This window comes from Brienomyrus brachyistius, chromosome 13 (genome assembly GCF_023856365.1).
Source record: "Brienomyrus brachyistius isolate T26 chromosome 13, BBRACH_0.4, whole genome shotgun sequence".
NCBI classification, from domain to species: domain Eukaryota; kingdom Metazoa; phylum Chordata; class Actinopteri; order Osteoglossiformes; family Mormyridae; genus Brienomyrus; species Brienomyrus brachyistius.
This window is the reverse complement of record NC_064545.1, coordinates 6,511,013-6,534,095: the sequence shown is the minus strand read 5'-3', so window position 1 is coordinate 6,534,095 and position 23,083 is coordinate 6,511,013. Positions and strand designations below refer to the sequence as shown.

The window sequence follows — 23,083 nt, the reverse complement described above, 5'->3', positions numbered from 1 at the left end:
CCTGACTGTTACTGCAACATTATTAATAAATTTATTCATGTTTTTCTTTTATTTTTTTTGGGGGGGAGGGGGGGGGGGCACCTGCCAGCAATCACACCAGCATGAATAATAGACAAGAGCGCCACCATCAGGTAACGTGGAGAATCTCATCAACCCCATTCTGTGGGCCACCACATAAATGGAGTCACAAGCTGATTTTCTGAATATGGCAAAAAATAAACATACATAGTTAGCAATCTATCAACAGATTTTGGTATTAAGGATTGCTCGCCCCCCCCACTCAGCAAGTTTATCGTGTCACAAACAGTCACAAGACTTGACCAGTGTGTTTTGGGGGGGGTCTTCAGGAAGAATAGTCTGAGAAACACTGACACAACCAAAAGTGTTTTTTGTTTTCTTCGTATGAGGAGGAGCATCTGTAGGACGGACCCTCACAACACAGCCGAAGACCACCTTCTCATGGCAGAGACTGCGGCGCTATCCCAAGGTCAACTAAAGATTTTATTGATATATATAACACACATACATACGTACACACACACACCCTCCCCCCCAAACCAATTCGCGCTCCCTGTGCGTGTGAAAGACACAGCCAACAAATCTGAGGCAGAGGAAAATGCTGCAAATAAAACCTGCATTTATGATCACCTGCACAGCACAGCCTCTGGCACTAGCTTTGATTGCCTTGCTCGCAGGAATACTTGCGAATACTCATGCCCATTGCTCCTTAATGAAGGCCATCTGGGACAGGCATATCGCCATTAGCGGACCCACTCCCGTACGCACTCCCGCATCCTCTGTACCCGCCAGGTCTTCTTCAGCTCCTGCACTAGCACCCACGTGCTGGCCAGCTACTTACTCGGTTCATCTTACTTAGTCAGGCAGTCGAGAGGCATTTTTGATGCAACACAAGAAAAACAAACAGGAAGAGAAGGCGACTGGTCAAATGGGAATTTATTTGCCATAAACACTGGATCGGTAATGATGGCTAGATCCGTCCGACGGAAGGAATTTAACTCCACTCAACACAAAATGAGGCAATGAAGAACGGGAAACCTTTTCCTCAATCGCAGCAGGCTTACAGTTTAGACCAGTTAAATGAGGTGGAACACAGCATCCTTGTTTAACAACCAATGGACCTGCTGGATAGAAGGGGAGTTAAGAGCTGGCAGCTACACAAGTCAGAGCGATTCGGAATATCCTTTTAAAGAAAGCCATGTTCCCCCCCCCTGGTTTTTGTGCGAGCGCTTCCCTGGAGCGAGTGAACCTCGTGAAGGTGTCTAAGCACCTTCCTCCTGCCTCACTCATTTCCTTCCTTTCCAATTAAATTCCCAAACTCAACCCGGGACACACTGAATAACTTGGCTCCACAGCCATGAATAGTCCACACCCACCTCGTCACGCGTTGCAACAAAAACAACAAAAAAAACACACAACGACCCTGAGAAACATGGAAGGAAGTGAAGGAGCAACAGCACCCGGCTTCGCATGCTAACAGCCAAACGCTGGTCACCTTCAAGGAAGAAATAATTAAAAAAACAACCTGTTTACAATTTATTATTGCAAAACCCGTTACATTTGTAAATGTGCATTTATAAGACCGCACAGACCCAGGTTGGCACAGAATAGATGAACCAGTCTATATCATTCCTTGTTCAAATCTCAGGATTTGTTGAGAAAAAACGCCTCAGGGTGGTAAAATGGGCTTGTGGATTCCAGGAATGCACTTCAGAATGGCTGGGCAACTTTCTTGGCTTTATGTGAGTGTGCTTAGGTCCTTCAATGAGCGCTTTGGCGTCCACTCTTCAAAAGACAAAGTGGAATGTCACAAGGAAAAAAAAATTAAAATAAAAATAGTAATGAGTGGTGGGAAAAAGTTAGTAACAAGTGAAGGTAAAGGCATTATTGATCAAGTCTTTCCAAAGTACCCAAGTACAGAACTCTGAAATGTCTACAAAGGCAATTAGTATTTCTGTACCAGGATTTGACAAATGTTTACAAAAAAAAAAACCTTTAACAAAAACTTAAAATTTGATGGCTTAAGTATAGATTGAGATAGACTGAAGAATATTAGTCTTCAGGGTTTAATGACTAGATAGAGAAGCACCATCTGCATAGAGAAAAAGTAGGTAAGATGAACACACAAAGATCCCAGCATGCAGGTTCAGTTAAGCCCATGCTAGGTCTTACTGTAAAAACGAAACCTCAAAAGACCCATTGACTACAGCTGACCTGCATGTGGTGTGCAAACTCTATGTAGGACTGTACAAGTCCCCCCAAAAACCACAGCATTAACGTCGGTGCTCTGAACGTCAGGCTGCCACAACATTACGAATCAGTTCTCAACAGAAAAAGGAACCAAAAAATGTAAACTCTTTACCATTAAACTCCTGAATCTGAATACATCCCATTTATTAAGTAGTCCACTTGGGTGTAGTCTTTCTTCTTGTAGCTCTCATAGGCTTGTGTGAGGAAGAGAATCACACTGACCACAAAAAATAGCAGGCCGAAGATAAGGACGGCTAGCAGAGTGCTGGTGTCGACCACCTGTCTGGTCAAAGAGCTTGCGGTAATGTCTAAAATGGCTTTATTTGGTCCTCTGACATCCTTACCCGGGCTACTCTTCGGCTGTGAAGTTGCTGGGTGTGTAAGGACCCTAGAGGTAGCTTGAGTGCTGGGGGTCATCGGAGAGGTGGGTGACGGCACTCCGTTCACTGTAGTGGTTTCTACTAGTTTTGTTGGCTCCTTTATCGTGGTAGTGGGCATCTTCAATGACTTTGTAGGGATTGGGATGGTCGCCAGGGAGGTCGTTTCTGAGGGTTTTGCCATGAGGGTGATTGGCGTTACGGTAGGGGGCTTGGCTGTAATATTGGCTACAGTTGTCGTTGAGGAATTCATCGTGCCCGTGGTTACCAGTGGGGGTCCGGTTGTGGTAGGTGCCATCGTTGAGAGCTCCGTCATGACAGTACCCGTCGCCACAGGCGTTTTCTCAGTACTTATGAGAGGCGTGGTTACATGTGATGTATTCACTGGGACTTTCATTTCGAGGGTGGGCTTGCTATTTGGCGCCGCAGTTGAATTGAAGACCACCCCACCAGATTTCGATACATCTTCCTTGCCAGCAACAATGGAGATATCTGCAAGGGTGCCTACAGAAGATAAGCAAAGTGAAACAGTAAAATACTTTCTTCCCTGTTAGGAAGTGACCAAACTCTAGCAAAAAAGGAGCTTCCTTCAAACATCTTTTATAAAAGGCCCATTCCACAGTTCACCGCATATGACATACCTGTACTCAACAGCCCCTCCTCCGCTTCAGGTTGGCAGCTGGCACTATCACAACTTAGTAACTGGCACTTGTTAGTGGTGCTGTTAAACAGGGAGGTACAGGTGGAAACATTGGAACCTGCAGGACAAGAGAGAAATGTATAAAACCGAGAAAGTACTGGGGGGTGACCACTGCAAGGAAAAACCATCTCAACAGTTCTCAGTGGGGTTTGTTTAGGTCTGTTAAACTGGGCTTCTGCTATGAGAAAACCCTTCCAGTACACCCACATCACTTATGCATACTGCATGAAAGCATTCAAAAGCAGACATGCGTTTTATACTACAGGACAATAGAAAAGCAACTAAACCACTAATTCTGGTCTCTGTAAAAAGGAAGATTCATGCAGTGCTCACTGGGAAGCTATATCTTTATCAACTAATAATTGCCAGTTCTGCTTTTAAACAGAAAAGGAACATTTCGGATGCCACAACTAACCACGGTTTGACTGCATTGTTCAACATCTATGCTGGAGATACGAAAACCAAAACAATATGCACAATTGTGTCCAGAAAGAACACCACATTATTACAGAAGGCGATTTTCACTTCGAAACAAATATGGTGACCAAAAAAAAAATTATATACACAGTTCCCCCCCCAGACCTGTGGGCCATTTCAGAAGCTAAACACAGGCTTACACAATGGTGCCCATTATTTTAAACTGCATAAATAAGCCCCTACAAACCACAGCATGAAAAGTAGCACCTCAGAAGGTCAAAGGGTAAAATATACTCCAACATGCTCTCCAGAATAGAATGCGAGCATGCGGTTGGCTCTCTGCGGTCTCATACTCGCACGGTTGCGAGTTTAACCTCTGGGCCCCTCCCACCTCAATGGGGGCTGCATTCCCTGCACATCTCAGCAGCCTGAATGGAGTCTCACAGATGAGAAAAGCAGATCACCCGAGCAGCTCCCTGCTTCCAAAAGGGACGCGTCTGGAGCTCCATCCTAGAGGCCAGGCACTGCTTAAATCACCAAGCCATCTCCGGCCAATCAGCTCTACCTGGTTAGATTAAAGCTCTCTGATTTCAGGTATAAAAAGGTGTTTAGCTGTTCCCCATTATTTCCTACTGGTTTTAAAACCAAATATACTATGCAACCAAAAAGTCTGTAGGGGGGATGGAATGAGTTCAATCCAGAGTTTTTCCTACATTAGCAAGCTTCATCATATATGCATAGAGGCATACTGTAGGTTGGGGGTGCCATTGTGGAGGAGGGGGGTGCCGACTGACAGAGGCCCTAAAAAAAAAAAAAAATTAGGAAAATAATTCATCTGGGTTGGGGGGTCCAATATGATACGCTTTCATGGGGCCCCAAATGGCACCCCTGCTGTACGTACAGACAGGCCTGGAAAGAGCAGGTTTGCTGAGTTCACCAAGGAGGGCAAGTCATTAGAAAGACGGAAGGCCCAGAGCTGGTCAAATGCAAGAGCACAGCACAGTCTGCCATCTCCTCTACACTCCTTTCATCTTAAATCCAAACCATATGAACTTTCCCAGTTAAAAAAGAACAAAGCTCATCCACCTGCACATTTCTCCAGCTTTACTGCTATAAATTACTACCACAGCGAAATAAAACCAAACTTTTGGGAAACACCTTAAAGGCAAGGGGAGGTGGGGGGGTGAATAAGCTGACAAGCTGCATCTTGCACTGTATATCAACGGGTGTGAAACCCACGCTTGTCAGCTGGCAACAAAAACGGTCAAATTCTTTCCTTCTAAAAGTACAGACGCTTCTCCTCCCCGAATCATTTTGTCTCCGTAACCTTGGCGTGCCGCTTGCAAGGAGCACCTGGAGGGGCGATGGTGCTCGGAGCAGCACCACATGACATTCGCCATTTCGCAATGTACAGCCCTTCTCCCCCAATTCCATCTTTCGTGTAATTCTAAATATGCAGGAGTCATTGACTTCAGCAGTGAAGCCAAACTAGCAAACTCAGGATTATAACATGACTGCACATGTGTGCCATCACTGAATCTCATTCTTGTATTACTTTCAGCTATAGTGCAACAGAGAAGACAGAGAACAAGTCAAACAGGGCGAGTCGTTCAAAGGGATGCAATAGTCTTCCTGTATAACTCAGTTTAGCCCAAACATTACTGCTTAGCAGACTAGTACAACTTTACTTTGAAAGGAAGAAATGGTTCTTCTGTGATGTTACATCCCCCCCCATTATAAAATGTAGAAAATTACAATTGCCCAACCTCTTATCTACAACATGACGCATGTGGAAAATTCTGGATGGACAGACTTATTATTTATTTATTTTTTTTACATAAAGCAGTACCAAAATGTGAGGGTAAAGAATTTTCTTAGATATTTACTCAACCGTACAACACGGAGAAATTACCTACTCATTTGAGCGGAAACACAGTGTTATCCAGCAGTTTACAACGAGAAACTTTATTTCAAAAACAAAAATGTCCTTAATTATTGGCACAGCTAAAACATCAACTAAATGCATCGTTAGATAAAAAGCTTGCACTATTTGAGGGAGCTTCCATTAAGGGCTACCGTTTTATACTGTCATCCCAGTGTTTCCTCGTCCTGCAGCTTTGTTACCCGACAACATGGAAGCTTGTTTAAGGTTTGATTAGCACATAGTTAAAAAGAAAAAGGGGGAAAAAAAACTGATCACCCCACTTACATGCTTGTTTACACTGAGTAGCATTCATGGCCATCGGCGGGGGCAGGGTTGGGGTGGAGGTCCCGGAGGAAGACTGTGCCATTAGCAGCCCAATAATAGGCCAGAAAGCAAGGAAGGGCCCTAGTGCCATCACTGACCAGGCTCAGGAAAGGACAACCCACACTGGAAGACTGAATGGCTGGGAGTCACGGCGAGGGCAGGGGAGCCACCACCATCTCAGCCACACACCTGGGGGGGGGGGGGGACAGAAAGGTAAGTAAATGCCTGGTTATCCTTTCAAGCATGTTTTTCGATCATGGGCATTTGCACTTGTGTCGTAACGTTGGGTGAATTTACCCATAACCACGTGTTCCCAAGTCAACAGAAATGGGTTTTTTGTTGAATGAACAGCACCATCTAGCAAAATTTCTCCAAAGTGCAATGGATCCATTTACTTCATTTACTTTAAAATCAGTCTCACTTTTCCATGTTATCAGTTTTTTCCACCACCATGCCATGTTTGCGCAGATGTGGTCTGGGGGGCGTCAGAGTTATTACTGGCATGGGATTTCAACCCTCCCTTCCACACACATATATATATAAAATGGGGACACACACACACACACACACACACACACACACAAACAGGGATTCCATGAATTGTGACAATAAAAATGAAACTTGAGGAGTTTGCCTTGTTTACGCAGCACGATATAACATCTCAAGATACCATCTAACAACAACACGGACACTTCAGAGGGCAGCCTCAATGAAGTTGAGTGTGGTGAGAAGGGCATCCTGACCCAAAACAGGTTCTACTCCAGAACGAACCTCTCAGACTTTTCTGCTGAATTAAGAAACAAAAAACAAACAGAGATCCCCAAAAATCCAGCAAGATGTAGTGCTTCCTAAATCCACCGTAACAGAGACAGACCACTCTGCCTTTCGTCAAAGTTGGAACAAAACATTTCGTTTGCATTTCCAGATCCTGGTCAGGCAATTGGCCAAACAATCGGTTAATAAATTCAGGAGACCTTCTACGCTGTCCTGGTGGTGACCTCTCGTCCCAGAGGCAGGAAAGTCAGACAGACTGGCCCATGGCAATTTCCTGAATGACACGACAGCCAGGCTACAGGCCAACAATGATGTCACTTTAGCATTTAAATGAGTAAATAGCTTACATGCTACGTAAACAAAGAAAAACATGACAACCAGCTGGAAAAGAAGCTTTAACGGCTTAGATCAAGAGACCATTTAGGTACAGACTGCACTTTAAAACGCTACTTTTTAATTAGAGCACTGATTGCTACAACAGCCGGTTTGCAACCAATTCATCCAGTTCATACTGCACTTTTCTGCATATTGTTATGGCAAAAAGATACATGTTCATATCACATTCGTCTGTGGATGCAGACGGCCATGGTCTGCGTATGCAAACGGCAGTGATCATCCACCAGACCACCAGAGGGCAGTACAAGAACAATCGCTAGCAAGCTGAATATGCAGGACACAGTAGATCTTTGTTTCGGTTTCTGATAATCTTTATTTACAGTGACAAAGTACCTACACTGCATGAAGTTATTACAGCTGTCACTTAAACTCCTCAAACATTTTTAAACAACTGTTTGCACTTTTCTTTTAACCCTGTGTTTTGGCCCATCTTATCAATTAGTTGACCTCTTGACGACATGATTAATCAATTATCAAAATCTTTTTTTTCCAGCCCTGTGCCGAAAGATAAAAAAAAAAAAACAAACCTTGCTACTCCTGAGCCCTTCTCCACCAAGGACAGCACTTTTGGTACCTTTTTCAAAACACAATCCAAGCTGGTAATAAGTAAACAAGTTACATAAAATCAACGATGAAAATTTAAGTTAACAAGCCACTCCACAGATACTTAAGTGCATAGAAACAACTTAAAAGGTTTGACTTTGGTGGTATTACGGTGAACCCAGCCTTAGATTATATGTGTCAGATTACTGCAAACCTCATGAATTAATATTAAAGAAACAGGATAGATGTTTTATCCACCAACCCAATCAAAAGCTCCTACACTGAATCATCCAACCAATTTACCTATCTCCCATTACGCACCACCCAGTGCAGAGTGTCAGCACGCCAATAATTAATTATTTGAAAATAAACCAATCTCTTACTGCACTGGTTGACTTGACTTTGACACCGCAGACAAAGGTGCTGTTTCAAATGAGAAGAACCAAAGAAATGACAGGATATGAAGCAGCAATGGAATGATTGGGTTCTGGGTAGAGCTCCACTATCACCATGTTGATTTATCAGCTGACACCTCAATTAATAAAACACAGGTGACCTAATCAGGCGCATCACCATGTTAGGAACATGCAAAGTTAGCCTGTTGACTGATTTTTTTCTAGGAGGGGGCAGATATATGTTACATTTATTTACTGTTTAATTACTTACTATACTGTTTGCTCCTTCTTTAAATCAGTGTTTTTTTGGTTCATTACTTACTCCTAGGACCGGTATTGTGAAAATGGATTTCTTTTTTAGCCAGATAACTTGTCGGATTTAAGGTACCCCAGTTTAAATCGACTATCTTCTTTGACTTATATTTAGCCCAGACTACCTTAAGTTCAACAAGTTATCCGGCTAAAAAATCCTGCTTCGTGATTCAGGTCACTGTAGTGTTTCTACCGTGACATGTCTGACACTGCTTCAGCTTTGGGCTTATCGAAACGACGACAGAAGGCATTTCACTGCAAGTTGTACTATGTATGATGATGCATGTGACAAACTGAATTTGAATTTGATCCGATTCGAACAGAGTTGTGACAATGGCCCATTTTTCTGGCTGAAGGGGGGCAACAATGAGAGTTGTCAGTGTACAAGGCAAAACCTAACAAGACACTCATTATAGTGGTAGAGCACGCACAACAACCCATTGTACTTCTTATTCTTGTTCGATTTCAACGGAGATTCATGCTGCAATCTTGTATTAATGGGGGGAATAAAATTCACGGAAGGAAGGCAGCGACATGGTGGTCGTGCGGAAGGGCTGGACAGTCGGAAGATAAGAAGGTGTTACGAAGATGAGATATACAGCCATATAACAGAATGCATACGAAAACACAGCTGTGTTTCAATTTTCATTGCTGCTTAAGTGATTTATAAACAAAAAAGTTCACTAAATGTTCAAAAAAGCCTAATTATTTGTTTCTTCAGCCTTGTGAGCAAGTTTAAGTACACAAATTTATATTTTAGTCACTTAGAAGATACACATATATACAGCGCTGGGTGTACCTGATATTCCTTGGGAACTGAAGGGGAGATACTGAACAGATATGACCCATATTCTTGACTGTTCGTATTTACAGGACAGTTTAGTAGTTAAATATGAAACTTTAACATACTGTAATATCACACTGGGAGTTGTTTTAATTTAGGCAAATGTTTGTCACGCGGTGTTTCCCAAAATGAATCAGAAGTACAGGTACAGTTTATGAACAAATATCGCAAGCAAATATTAACAGGCCCTGCCTTCAAGGTAAACATTGAGAGAACGGAGCAAAGACAGCAAATATTCAGTACCTTTGTCATTGTGTTAAGTCAGAAGTTGGAAGAAGATTAAATTGTTATGATTACTCTTTGTATTTTAGACAAAAGTCTAATTCTTAGAAATAATTTTTATTTTCGGCTATATATCAGGCCTGGTTATTGACTGGTGTGGCCTGGTTACTGAATTTTTCTTTTTTTAAATGAGAAACTGGACCTGAACTGAATTGCAGCCCATTAGGAGCTAAAATATACCACCATCGATTATGATATATGTACTCTACTGTTCTGAATTTAAAAATCCAGTATAAGAATATGGTAAAGTACAGGATTTGATGTGAAGCCCAGTTTGTTTCTCTTGATAAAAATAAACATGTCCATTTGTACTTACGTAAACCCTTTTAAAAAGTATGGATACTGTACTGGGGAGTTTTGTTATATTCTGCGTGATGGGCAATATTATATCAGCTGATTAAAAAAATACAGTTCACAGCAAGCAGTGCAAAAAGTTCCAAATCAGGACGAGAGAGGGCACCTTATTTACCAATGGAGGCTACTATTATTGCAAACAACTGCAACATACAGGAAGCGGACTTAGTTGAGGAGTCGTACCATTTCGCCGTCCTCGTTCGCCCCCAATCCCGCACGCATGAACCCACATGGGCTCTGTAAAGCGGGAAGTCGCCGGCCGTCCGTGCATTTCAGCTGATGAAAGCATGACAGGATCATATCCACCAGTCATTTAGGACCTATAACAGGATCCGTGGGCATCGATCACTTCCCCCAACCCGAACACCGATAATGCTCCTACTGGTCCAGCCTTGCCCAGTGCCTCAGAGGCGAAGCGACTGTCCCTACGCCGCAAAACGTTGCTGCAGCTCCGCAACCTCATCACTAAATCTGCAATACCGACGCTGCTTATTGACTTCGCAAATGCAAAAAGTTAATTTCCCGTAGAAAGGCGACAATTAATGCAGTATTAGTATTACTATTCCTAGCTCGAAACCGGCCCAAGATACTAACGGACTCCCCCCTCCCAGTACAAAAAATAACATGCATCCCCATCTAACGCAGGGGGGATGCGGCTGACTGAAATACCCGTGTCCTGCGTAAGAAAAGAACTATCTGCATGTACATGGACTATGAGGCAAATGCCACATTTCAGTCTTTCACAATTTAAAGTATGAATTCGAGGTAATCGTTCGTTTTGCAGATTGCCTGGGTTTAGTATCCAGGACGCCAAGCCAGCTGGTGACACGCTGGACCCAGTAGGGACAGGCGTAGCTGTCGCTGTTTATGCTGCAGTAAGGCTATGTTATAACGCCGTTAAAAGATTATAAAACAATAATCGGAGCACTGGAAACTTCAGATGAAAAATTCAAGATGGATTTGCTAGCTTACTTACCGAGGTGATCGCAGTCAGAGGAAAAACGTGAGTTGGGTTAAGCTGCGTGCATAGTTCATACCGTCATTGCCTAATGCAATCAGTCCGAATATATATAAATATAAATATATATATGTGTGTTTATGGAAGGATATCTTTATCTTCGATTCTGCTTCCGCGGATCAGGATTAAAGTTATTTCCTACCTTAAGTGAAATAACGTGTCGTGAACGTCGGCGCATGCCTCCACTGTGGGTTTGTCATTTTTTTTTAACAGGAACCGAAGGGCGAAGTTTACTGGGAACGGAACTGATGAAGGCAACGCTGGAGATGCCAATCAGAGGAAGAAGCGATGCCGACGGGAATTGCTATTTCTTCGTGTAATTCTTTTTTAATTACTAGTATTATTCGCAGGAACTCTGTTGTACATTCGTTCAAAAAGGAAAATGGATCAAAACACTAACGACATTTACTTTTGCACTGACATCAAGGCTACACCTTAAATGATGCAAACTTGGGAGTATCCTTTTCCAGTTTTATCGAAAACAGAATACAGTATTAAAATAGAACAAATGGTGAGACACCATTACGGTTCTGTTACGTGTAAGTCCATATGTAGTGCGATAGATGTATTATTTTTCACTGTGATTGTTGAATTCCGGTCATTATTGAATCGTCAGGGAAGTTTGTATTTATTGAGGATAATTATTATGGGAGTTCATAGTAAAATCTCCATTAAAATACTGTCGCTAAAGAATGTCATGTTTATCGACGGCAGGGGGCGCTGGTACCCATTGTGTGCGATACCCGTATTGTAATTGCAAAATTAAATGGAAATAGAAGGGCCGTACTTGTTCTGCAGGTCATTCTTCCGTTTTCGCTTAATTATCTGCAATAAATTGAGTTCTGCTATAATACAGCATCGTCCTGGGTGGATTATAGTAGTGAAAATGAAACAGTACACTTAAAAGACAACCCACTGTTATTTTGGTCGTTTTTAAGGCCGACATTTTAATTACGCTCATACTGGTATTAACTTACTTAACACTAACGGTGGTGTGAAGGGAAACCCTCCTCCGCTCCCCAAATGCATTCACCAAAAATATAAGCATGTATGCTCAAGCCCACCCAGTCTCTCAAACTGAAATACTAGGAATTAATATACATCTAGCTACGTTTGACATTACGACAATTGAAACGACATTAATGAATAGAAATTACATTGAAAATTATCTTAGATCCCTCAATACAAAACGACGAGCACATCGATGAAGTGTATTACCTAGCCTTTGCATTATACATCTATATGAAAATAGATTGCTAAATAGCATTATCACAAATAGGGACAATCCTGGGGGGGGCGCAATGTTAAAAGAGTGGCGATCAATAATGATTTCGATCAGTGGGGGGCTGTTGCAGGGTGCGGGTGGTGCTCTTTTGTTAAGGTGTATACATGAAGCATGCACACAGCAACACGCCTTGGCGGCGTGTTATTCTTATAACGTAGATACTTCCGTGTGTCATGATAGGAAAACCTGAACATTTGTCTTATTCTAATTTATTTATTTGCAAATAAGGGCAGTCTAACAATATTTTATTCATATCTTGGCCCCCACTCCTGCGCCTGCGGAGTGTTGACTCTCAGTCTAACCGGGCAAGAGGTTTAAAGGGAAAATTGGCTGGGCTGTTTTTTTTTTGTGCAGCACTACTTTTTGTATACATCCGACTAGGATTAAAAACAATTACAAGCTCGTCCTCTGGATGGGAAAACAGCCTGGGGGAGCAGCCGTAAATTCTCTGAAGGCGTTGGCCGGGCTGAAGGCGCCGGAGTGGTGCCCGACCGTCGAGTGTAACCGTCGGCATGGCTCTTTAGCGGCTCTATTTCTTGTCGCTGGCGGTGCTGCGTCCGCTCTCCACTCTGCCGTGCTGGCCGCCATCTTGAATTTTAATGTTAATTTTCTGGATTTTTTTTGTTTCTTTCGATGTATAATCGAGGAGGTTTTGTGCCAGTCCTGGATACATAGGACCCAGCGTTTGTAACCGAGGGTAAAGGCTGAAGTGAGTATTTTTTAAAACATCGTATAGGCGACAGTGGACATCATTCCTTTATTTGGTACTTTTTTCCGGGTGAAAATGTTGGAAGGGTGGTTATGCTAGACAGAGCCCGGAGGGTCATGCGGATTAATTGTGTTTTATAAAGGTTGTGTACTTCATTAAAATCTTCAGTGCCACTTAAGCTAAACATATATTTCATTTAATACGATAGCTATGCACATGCTAGGCACAATCAAGGCCACATTCGCCTATTTACCCAACTTACCCCAGTTTAGATAAGAAACTGCACGTTTAGACTGGTCACTTTAAATATGCTTTGTTTCCAAACTGTTATGTGCAGGTATAGCCACCTTCAGTACTTTTACAGATTGATTTGAACAACCGAAGAGGATGTCTCTTTCCTAATGTGCACGATAGACCCTTCCTTTAAGAGCACCACCATTGCAAACTTATGTGAAGTCGATTTGGGGCTTCCGACTTCGGCAATTATTATTATAATATTATTATTCAATATCGTCTCACTGTTCCTGGTTTTCCGCACTTTTAGGATTTGTTGTAGTGTAGTTGATCAACTGTTGGTGCTCGACAATAGAACGGCTACAGCGGCCAGCAGGTGGCAGCATTTGATCAATGAAAACCAAACCAAGCAGCCTCGCTGCATGTGCATTGACGTCAGTATGAGAAAGACTGTGCCTGTAAAATCAATCAATCGATCAATGGATCAGTTAGTAAATGAACCAGCCGGTGAGTCGATGAAAGTATGTTTATTTGGATTTGCGATGCTTTCGCAGTGTATTTTTATTTTTGGGCGGTATATATTAAGTGTCGTATTCTCAAGGTGCATTTAAAATGTATCTGTGAAACAGTAATAAAGCATTATTAGTAATAAAGTATATCCTATTAGCTTTTTTTGTGGCGCCGTACGTTCATTCACCAGTTTATGGAATCTGCCTTGAGCTAATACAACACATTTAAAATACTGTTCTAAAAATGTAGGTGTCCATACTTGTGGATACTACACCCAACAGCAGGAGCGAGTAATCCTCGGAGTTATCCTTTGGGATAATATTTAGGTTAGCTGTTCAAAGCCAGGTGTGAGGACTCTTCATCCAATCAGTCCTCTAATTAGTGATTTAATTAAGGAGTTGCAGCGAAAACCTCCATAAACAGCGGCCCTTTCTGGATAAGATTGCACATCCCTGCCCTACAATATACATGGCACGTGGATGACCATTCAGCAGCTCTCGTTCCATAATTACTGTTTAGTCTGCTGCAGCTGAATTGAGTTGTTAATGAATATTTGTTGCCACTAAGGGGTGCTGTCGGCAAGGTGATTGCTGACTATTTAAATAACCTATTTTATTCTGGTATTAAGGCAGTAGTTTAAAGCCTTAATCACTAATAAATACTAATAACTTGATTCTTATGTTCAAGATTTACACTTGATGCAGATTATCCCAGTCCAGTAAGCAACATTCTGTAAAATGGATTAGAAGTATACATTTTTATGTCTTAGGATGGCCTTATTGTTTATATTCGTGCTTCTCGTGATTCAGATTTCAGGAATTTTATTTGTCACGTGCATGAATGCAGTGGAACACCAGCCGAGGGTTATAGAGATTAAAGGGGGGTGGGGGTGTGGAGATGACTGATTCTTTGCTGTTTAGTGCAGGATTTGCCCAGCTTGCTTTGGCTGTCGTCGTCTTCATGGTCTATGGGGACAGTTTTGGGGTTCAGGCTGTTCGGGGAATCTTCCACTGAGTGGTTCCCGTTTCTTATTACATAAATCAGAAGCTATTAATTATCCCCAGTAATGCAGGATTCTGTTGCTCCCTCCCCTTTGCAGGAGAGGGCTGCCTGGGCTTTACCCCTCCCTCGCCCCTCCCCCAGTTTACTCCACAGAGAACCTACAACGCAGCGGCTAAATGCAACTGGTTCGAGGGGTGGGCCTGTATGAAGTGGCCGGGAGAATCCAAGACCATGGTGCTGAACGGCAGACAGACCGGCAGCCGGTTCTCCAGTGGGCGTCCCCCAAGCCGGCCCCAGCCGCTGCGGCATGGCAAGCACCCCCCTGGCACCCGCAGATGTAGCAGCCGTAAGTGCCGCCCCTGAATAGCTGTGGACATGCTTGTGGAAAGTTGAGGGTCACTACCAGACGTGAAACCACCAAACCTGCTCCATAAGATAAGATGAGATAAAAGAAGTTTATTTTCATTGTCCCACAATACAATGAAATTTAGCTGGCACCTCTTCTTGTTCAGCAATTTCACTGCAGAATAACAATGTAGACGTCAAAGTGAATGTTGGCGCTCAAATTATAAACGCTCAGGGTCACTGGCGGTCTGCCGGCTTAGCGTGTTAATCCAGTATTAATCAGCCTGTATTCTGCCTCATCATCATCAGAGTTCAGTCATCACCAAATTTTGCAGTGGTATTTCATGGATGCATGGCGGTATAGTCATGGATGAAAAGTGTGAAGAGCACTGCTCAGCATGCAGGCCTGTGAGGATCCTATGTTCAGGATTGGACTGGAGGAGGTGTGCATTCCAATGCTGACACTCTAAGGTCTGAAGGTTTGTTAGAAAATCCGATACCCAAGAGCAGAGGGAAGTGTCTGGACTTCCGTAGCTCTGTTTGTTGACCAGTAAGGAATTTGGGTGTTAAATGCAGAACTAAAGTCCACAAATGGCATCCTCACATGTGTGTGGTTGTTCCAAGTGTGTAGCTGTGTGTAAATGCTTTAGTAGTTAGACTTGGCATTTTGTGGCATGGCGGGTACTGATGTTACCTGACACCTTCATGACATCTGGCTTAGATCCCTCCCCCATGGAGATTTGGTTTCCTTTAAGCACGTGTAATTAGGCCTATTAGTGTCTCTAAATTGCCCCTAGTGAATAATTGTTTGTGTGCCTGTATGTATGTGCCCAGTGATGGATTGGCATGTCATCCAGGGCGTTCCCTATGCTGTGCAGATCTCAGTCCTCTAGGATAAGTGGTTAGAAGATGGATGGATTTTTGTTCTCTGTCTGTGTGTGTGTGTGTGTGTGTGTGTGTGTGTGTGTATACTAAGTTCCGTTTTGTTTTTTAATCCATCTTAATGTTGGCCTGGTGCAACGCAGCTCCGCACATCTGTTTTCTTTCTTCAGCTTTTGTGGTCCCGCATGATCAGCAGTATGACCGACATTGACAAACAAAAGGCTTTTAATCAAGACCCTTAATATTTTGCAGTTCCCTCACAGCTCACCACGTCGACGCTTACTGTAGGAACGGATCCTGGTTATTTGGTGGAGGAATGGGCTTGGGCTGGCAGGACATGGGCTCGACGTGCCCCTTTCACGGCCTCTGTGACCTAGCATGGAACTTTAACTGTTATCCACGAAGTGACTCACAATAAGTTCAATGTTTCATTGGCGTCATATCCTGTTTAGACTTGTAGGTCTTCTGATAAGAAGCTAAGCTATTGATCATCTCAGTAATTTATTTACCATAAGAAGGAAGACAGCTGATAATCTAGCAGTGATGTGCATTGATGTTGACCGTTTACCTCCCCCCCTTCTTCGTCTCAGGTTTTGGCACTGCACCCCTAGAGGCTGAGAGGCGCTATGTCCCCTCCTCTGGAATGAGTGCCAAGGAGCTGTGTGAGAATGATGACCTCAGCACCTGCCTCATCCTTGACCCGTATCTGGGTTTCCAAACCCACAAGATGAACACTAGGTGCGCCGAATCGGCATTTTCTTCAACACACAGGAAGGGCAAGGTCTATTTTTAAAACCTCAGTCACACCCCAGTTAAACACAGCTGAACTGGAAAAAAACATGGATAAATGATTGGATCGTGCCTGAAAATGTCTCGGATTTACATCTGTTTAGGGGCGAAATGTGATCGTCTCCATTTGCTCTGTAGGTTTCGGCCTATTAAGGGAAGGCAGGAGGAGCTGAAGGAGGTGATAAAGCACTTCAAGAAGCATGACAACCTGGAGAAGGCTTTCCAGGCCTTGACTACAGGGGAATGGGCCCGGCACTACTTCCTGCACAAGACCAAGTCCCAGGAAAAACTCTTCAAAGAGCATGTAAAGCATTCGCGTGAACAAGCATGTAATACGTTTTTAAAACATGACTCAATGTGCACAAATGTCTCAGTGTGACATAATTTAGACGTGATATAGCATTTATGTGCAGGATAAAAATGTATTTATTCTTTAATTCTTTAAGATCTTTTTTTTTTCTGGTTGCAGGTGTTCATTTATTTACGCATGTTTGCAGCAGATAGTGGGTTTGAAATCCTTCCTTGTAACCGGTACTCTTCAGAGCAAAATGGAGCCAAAATTGTTGCGACGAAAGAGTGGTAAGATCCCCGGTTGGAGCACGCTGGCCTGTTCGCTAAGAATCGTAGCGTATCCGTGAGGATAATTCTCCGTTGTCCTGACAGGAAGAGGAACGATAAGATCGAGTACCTGGTTGGCTGTATCGCCGAGCTGTCGGAGAGCGAGGAGAATATGCTCCTTCGTCACGGGGAAAACGATTTTAGCGTCATGTATTCCACCCGCAAGAACTGCGCCCAGTTGTGGCTGGGGCCTGCTGCCTTCATCAACCATGGTGCGACCCTCTCCTAGCCCCATATCTGCCGCAGTCTTCGGTATGCAGCAAAAACTGCAGTGGAATAACCATTATTTTTTCCCCCACTTATTTTCAGATTGTCGGCCGAATTGCAAAGTAAGTGCGTCTGACGGTTGAGCTGTGCAACACGCACTGTTGGGTGGGGATGATCTTACTGTCCGGTAGCTGACATGTCTGCATGTTCCAGTTTGTCTCCACTGGTCGGGACACGGCATGCGTCAAGGTTCTGAGGGACATCGAGCCAGGGGAGGAGATTTCCTGTTACTACGGCGACGGCTTCTTCGGGGAGAGCAACGAATTCTGTGAATGCTACACCTGTGAAAGGTTTAAGATGCTGTCTCTTGAATCCCATACTTTTATGATTAGCGACTGCTGACTGATAGAGAATCATTGGGAGGAAATGCTTGCCGTTTAGCATCTTTATTGTTAGAACTGAGGAGATGAGTTTGCATAGGTTTTAGCATAAAAAACTTTGAGAAAATGGATGGATTAGTAGTTAAATGCTTAGCAAATACAGGCAGTCCCCTGTGAGCGAACGAGATCCGTTCCCCCAAGTCTGAATTTGTCAGTCGGAGTAGGTCCGCATGGTTCTTATTTGGCCAGTCAAATGTTTGTCTTAGTATATAATATTTATTTACTGAAGCACATGCATTTGTTATTCTGAACCATAATTTTAAAATTCAAATTTTTGAATATTTTTTTAATGCTTTACGGCATTCTGTGTGTCCATATGTTGGACTTTCTTAACCTGGCAAATGCCTGTATATATGAATGTATATATAAAAAATACACACAGACATTATTTATTTGTTGTTTATTTTATTGGCAGAAGAGGAACAGGTGCTTTTAAATCAAAAGCCGGACCTCTCCCTGCCACACCTGTCATCAACAGCAAGTACGGGCTGAGAGAGACGGACAAGCGTCTCAACAGGCTGAAGAAGCTGGGCGAAGGAAGCGAAAATTCCGACGGCCAGTCTGTGGGCACGGATGCCGACACTCAGGGAACACGCGGCGCACACGCATGTAGGTGATCTCGTGTCAGAGCATTGGACAGCGGAACACGCACAACAAATCGAAGAGCTTTTGCTCAGTGAATCAATGGCAGAAAAGATAAGCATGCAAAGTTTACTTGTGTAATCACCGCCTTCTGTTTTTGTTATGAGAATGAACAGGTTAACATCTCACTGATTACTATATCAGATATAATTGCAGTTTGATGTTTTGTAGTATTTTAGCTAACTTCCCAATAAACATGTACAGGATAAGCTGTTGAAAGATGGATGGATTTTAACAAAAAAAAAAACTCGGTTTTCAGTATTCAGTGCAGAAATGCAATTTGAATTAGTGTTTGTCCATTATTATTTTGTGTTTTACATTCCCCCGCTTCTTCGCCGAATCTTGTTTTAGCGTCAAGGAAAAGGACATCCACCGGTGTGAGAAAGTTCAGCAGGACTTGGTCTCTAACCAGGCAGTCTCTCTCGAGAGCTCCTACTTCTACCTCATCGTGTAAACAGAGTCATAGGAGTCGTTCAAGGGTACCAAAGAGACTAAGATCAAGGCCTACGAAGACTTCTCTCGCTAAGGCCAGTCTGAGGAGTCGCTGCCGAGGGTCTGAGCAGAGGGCTCAGAGCAAGGTGAGCGCTGGTAACTTGGGTCTGAAGGAGCCGAAGGTAGTCCTTTGTAAGGCCGTCCCAGGGAAGAACGAGGGAGACGCAGGGGGAGAAGGGAGGGTTGAGGAGCAGAGGGGGTGCTTAACCCGGCACGCAACGAAGGAGAACAGTCACACCGCAGATGTCACTCTGTGCGAGGGGACCTTGTCTTGTACTTACAGAACTCGGCAGTCCACACGGACCCTGCTAACTGCTCAGGGGTGCTCTGGCATTAAGCTCCAGCCTGATCCGCTTGATGCCCACTGCCCAGTTAATGGTGGCATGGTCGTCAAGACCGAGCCGGCGGATTTGGAGGAGTACATGGAACATGGGCTTCAGCTGAACGGTCATGGCTTGGAAGTGGCCTGCCCCAAGAAGGGAGCCTGCCCACAGCGAAGGCAGTTGTCTCAGTCCAAACTGGACAGGACCATCAAATCGGAGGAGAGGAATCCCTACAGGGAGCCCTCCTTCCGGGAAGGTATCCCAGATCTGCGCCATGCTGCCCGGGCTGCCGACGTGGCAGATTGTGGCAGGGTTCCCTTAGGCCTCCCTGAACAGCGCCAGGACTGTAGTGGCACCACGGGTCTCCTACGCCGGGAGAAGGCCAAAGGAAGTTACCGGACAGCAGGAAAGGGCAAGAAGAAGCGGCGCATCACTCGTTATGACGCGCAACTCATCCTGCAGAATAACTCTGGCATCCCCAAGCTGACTCTGCGGCGAAGGCGAGACAGCAGCGGGGGAAAGGCCAGTGAACCTGGAGCCAGCAGTCCCACATGCAGCTCCTCCAAGATCAGCATCAAGTTCAGCAAGGACCACGAGAAGGACAAGAGCAGCTCTTATGTGGCTCGGCTCAACAACGGCTTCGGTCCCGGAGGGCACGGCAGCCCCACCAAGTTGAAGATTCAGCTGAAGCGCGAGGATGAGTTCCGGGGGGGCGCCCAGGAGCACCTGGACACGGTCACCTCCAGCGGAGTCTCTTCGCGGGCCGTGCGAGATGGCCTTGAGCGCCGGCCTGCAGTGCACAGGACTCAACACGCTGATGCAGAATCTTCATCAGAGGGGGACTGCTTTGATGATGAATTTGAGGATGACTTCATTCCCCTTCCACCAGCTAAACGTCTTCGCCTCATTGTAGGGAAGGACTCTATAGACATTGACATCTCCTCTAGGAGAAGAGAGGATCAATCTCTGAGGCTCAATGCTTAACCTCTGAGTTAATTTGCTTACTCAGTATGTCTAGTGCCTTGCAGAAGTATTCTGACCCTAACTGTGATGTCACCTTCTATGAAATGAACTTAATATACAATCCATCTCCTCACTGCTCAAACTCAAGATTGCACAGTCTGAGATTTTAGTTGCTGAGCTGTGCTAACATTTTAAAAGCGGAGAAAAGTGCCAGTGAAATAATTTTAAAATTAAGAGCATAGAGTCACACACCCATGTGTTATTGAGAGCATATTTGTGTGGCTAGATTCAGTGCTTGAGTGAAGCACCATTTGCATAAATTGCCTTTGAAATTAAACTAGAAAAAAAGTTGTAGGTATTTTGATTTGGTCTGTTCAGATTAGTCACTTTTGTACTCATACATAATGATCTTATTTACATTGTTCTTACATTGGTTTTCATTTCGGTTTCAGTAATGGCTTTCTTTTGTACCACCACACCCTGCAAGTCATTTTCTTTACATTGTCTGATAATCATGATTGTTCTTGTGTAGCACCAGGCCAAAACTATGCTAGAACGGCTAATGCACAGCATTCTTCAGCCGCTCAGTTAAAATCTCTGAAGAGATGTAAGTTTAAATCGGTAACTGGGCTCCAGAGGCTCAAGATTATACTGCAAAAGAATCTAAAAGCCACTTGGTGTCTCGGAGACATATCGGAGACAAAAATCTTAGCAATTAAGCATTTTTAACTATTTTTTTCTCATTACGGTTAATCTTAAATGGGAGGATACACTAATCGTGTCCTTAAACTTCTTCAGGTTTTATCAAATGACAGAATAGGGTGTCATATGGGTCTGAATACTTTTGCAAAGCAGTAGTTAACCTTCTTATTAATCATGTTTTGATTAAAAAGGAGGGAATAAGTTGTGGGAAAGCTAATGAAAATAATTATACAAAAATGTCAATATATATCTCTGTAAATTTTAGACATGGCACTTCTGTTTGTTGATTATGGATGTAAAGATTGTAAAAAAAATGTACAGTATGAACTCTCTACATGTCTGATGTCAGATTTTTATTGAATTTTTTTACTGTTTTCACAAGGTGCAATTCTCAGTTCTGCTAACATCCCAGATTTAATTAAAAAGCATTCCACAGTGAACACACACCCTCACACAAGGAGCACAGTAATAAGGCCAGCTTTTGTTTTAAGCGTCACAAATGATTATGAATTATCCTTGGCACTATATGTATCCATCAATCTGGTGCCTCAGGTGCTCATTGCAAAACTGTCTAAGCAAACATTTAGCTGTATCTTGACCAATTTCTGCACGTTGTGTTTTGTGTTGCCTGTTCCTGTCAGGCCTGAGGAAACATTTCAACGTCACCCATGAAGGACTTGGCCATCTTTTTATTATTGCTAGCTTTGATGTTGAGTGTGGGTGGAAAGGAGTGATTTTGTGACAGATTTGGCTGCAATCATTTCTCAGCTATGGCTGAATGATTTCCACCGTCTCTCATGGCTTTTTATGCTTAAATATAGCCCAACCTAGTGCCTGCAGTTAAAAATACAGATTTCCACTGGCACCATCAATAAGTATTATCTTCAGCTTGAGCCAAATTCCAGTTGTTCTGTTTTTTTTTCGATGTAGGCGTTATGTGCAAAGAGTTACAGATTAATATGTTGTTTATTTTTCCCCATTTTTAATTCACGCCACCAGCAGCCTTTTCGCAGATTTAATCTGCTTGTTTTCTTTACCCCAAACATCTCCATTGTTCACCGTATGCTGTCCTAGATGCACCATTTCTGCGTTCTTTTTTTGAGTAGACAGCTGTTTGGTGATCTTCTAATCGATTAATTAAGAAAATACTTGGGAATGGATTGCTGATACTCTAGAGCATTATCTTTAAAAGGGTGGTGCAACACATCATACAGCATTTAATAAATGGTGCATCAGTGAGACTGTATACTATGTAAATCATGCCTTGTACTTATTTAACAGTTTTGAATACTTGAAAAAAAATATAAAGTTTCTTTGCAAGAATTAGCTTGTTTTTTTTCTATGTATATTTTGGATTTAGGCGAGTTGCAGAAGCTGTTGGGGCTTTTGACAAAAGTTCATTTTTATTCCATATTTACAGCAACCTGTGAAAAGCTGAGTACACTTACTTGAAACTATGATTTTTTTCATAACTCACAATATGTTACATCATATATTTTGCCTACACATTTGAAAATGGAAACAATGTACAAAATAGTAGTAAAGCAGTCTGTTAGGTCAACATGTTTGTGGGGGATGAACAGGTACAATTCAGTGTTTTTGGTTATGAGATGATTTTCATTGCATCATAGTCCAGCTAGTCTCATATTGGCTCTGTAGGATTGAAGTCCATCACATCATTGGTTTCTCTTCTCCTTCACTTTCCTTCATCGCCACATAGTTCTTGCACAGTTTTCGATGTTTTGAGTTATCTTGCTGAACAATTCAGTAGTGATCCTGAAGGAAAAGCATGTCCTTAACGTACGCCGTGAACGCCCTGCTGTTGAATATTGGATATTAATATTCATGCCTTCAATCTGACAAATATATGGCTGATAAAACCGAAATAATTGAAGCTCGTTGGTCCAGCTGTGTTACCCAATGAGCCACCGTGCAACCCCATGCATTCAAACATATTCAATTAAAATTATTCTGAAGCTCGTAATATCTTTGGTACTGATTTATATACAGTA

At 43.1% G+C, this 23,083-nt stretch overlaps 2 protein-coding genes across 8 annotated transcripts; one reads left to right on the top strand and one right to left on the bottom strand.

Annotated features, from left to right (window-relative positions):
• Positions 1-936: 936 nt before the first annotated feature.
• wu:fa25f02 (uncharacterized protein C11orf24) lies at positions 937-11,193 on the bottom strand. 4 transcript variants are annotated; one of them, XM_048973575.1, is made up of 5 exons: positions 8,107-10,097; positions 7,708-7,754; positions 5,972-6,199; positions 3,287-3,403; positions 937-3,149 (listed from the first exon to the last, which is right to left on the bottom strand). In XM_048973575.1, the coding sequence occupies exons 3-5, from the start codon at positions 6,099-6,101 to the stop codon at positions 2,383-2,385; spliced, it is 1,014 nt and encodes a 337-aa protein (XP_048829532.1). In that variant the 5' UTR covers positions 6,102-6,199; positions 7,708-7,754; positions 8,107-10,097; the 3' UTR covers positions 937-2,382. The 4 variants fall into 4 exon arrangements, with proteins under 4 accessions (XP_048829532.1, XP_048829533.1, XP_048829535.1 ...); XM_048973576.1 differs by lacking the exons at positions 7,708-7,754; positions 8,107-10,097 and adding an exon at positions 11,071-11,193; XM_048973578.1 differs by lacking the exons at positions 7,708-7,754; positions 8,107-10,097 and adding an exon at positions 10,887-11,060.
• On the top strand, positions 11,164-21,403 carry LOC125706753 (histone-lysine N-methyltransferase KMT5B-like). 4 transcript variants are annotated; one of them, XM_048973572.1, is made up of 10 exons: positions 11,164-11,244; positions 14,766-15,014; positions 16,486-16,633; positions 16,823-16,988; positions 17,154-17,263; positions 17,348-17,514; positions 17,612-17,631; positions 17,723-17,859; positions 18,365-18,558; positions 18,943-21,403. In XM_048973572.1, the coding sequence occupies exons 2-10, from the start codon at positions 14,873-14,875 to the stop codon at positions 20,388-20,390; spliced, it is 2,532 nt and encodes an 843-aa protein (XP_048829529.1). In that variant the 5' UTR covers positions 11,164-11,244; positions 14,766-14,872; the 3' UTR covers positions 20,391-21,403. The 4 variants fall into 4 exon arrangements, with proteins under 4 accessions (XP_048829529.1, XP_048829528.1, XP_048829527.1 ...); XM_048973571.1 differs by lacking the exon at positions 11,164-11,244 and adding an exon at positions 11,799-12,922; XM_048973570.1 differs by lacking the exon at positions 11,164-11,244 and adding an exon at positions 12,934-13,663.
• The last annotated feature ends 1,680 nt before the right edge of the window (positions 21,404-23,083 follow it).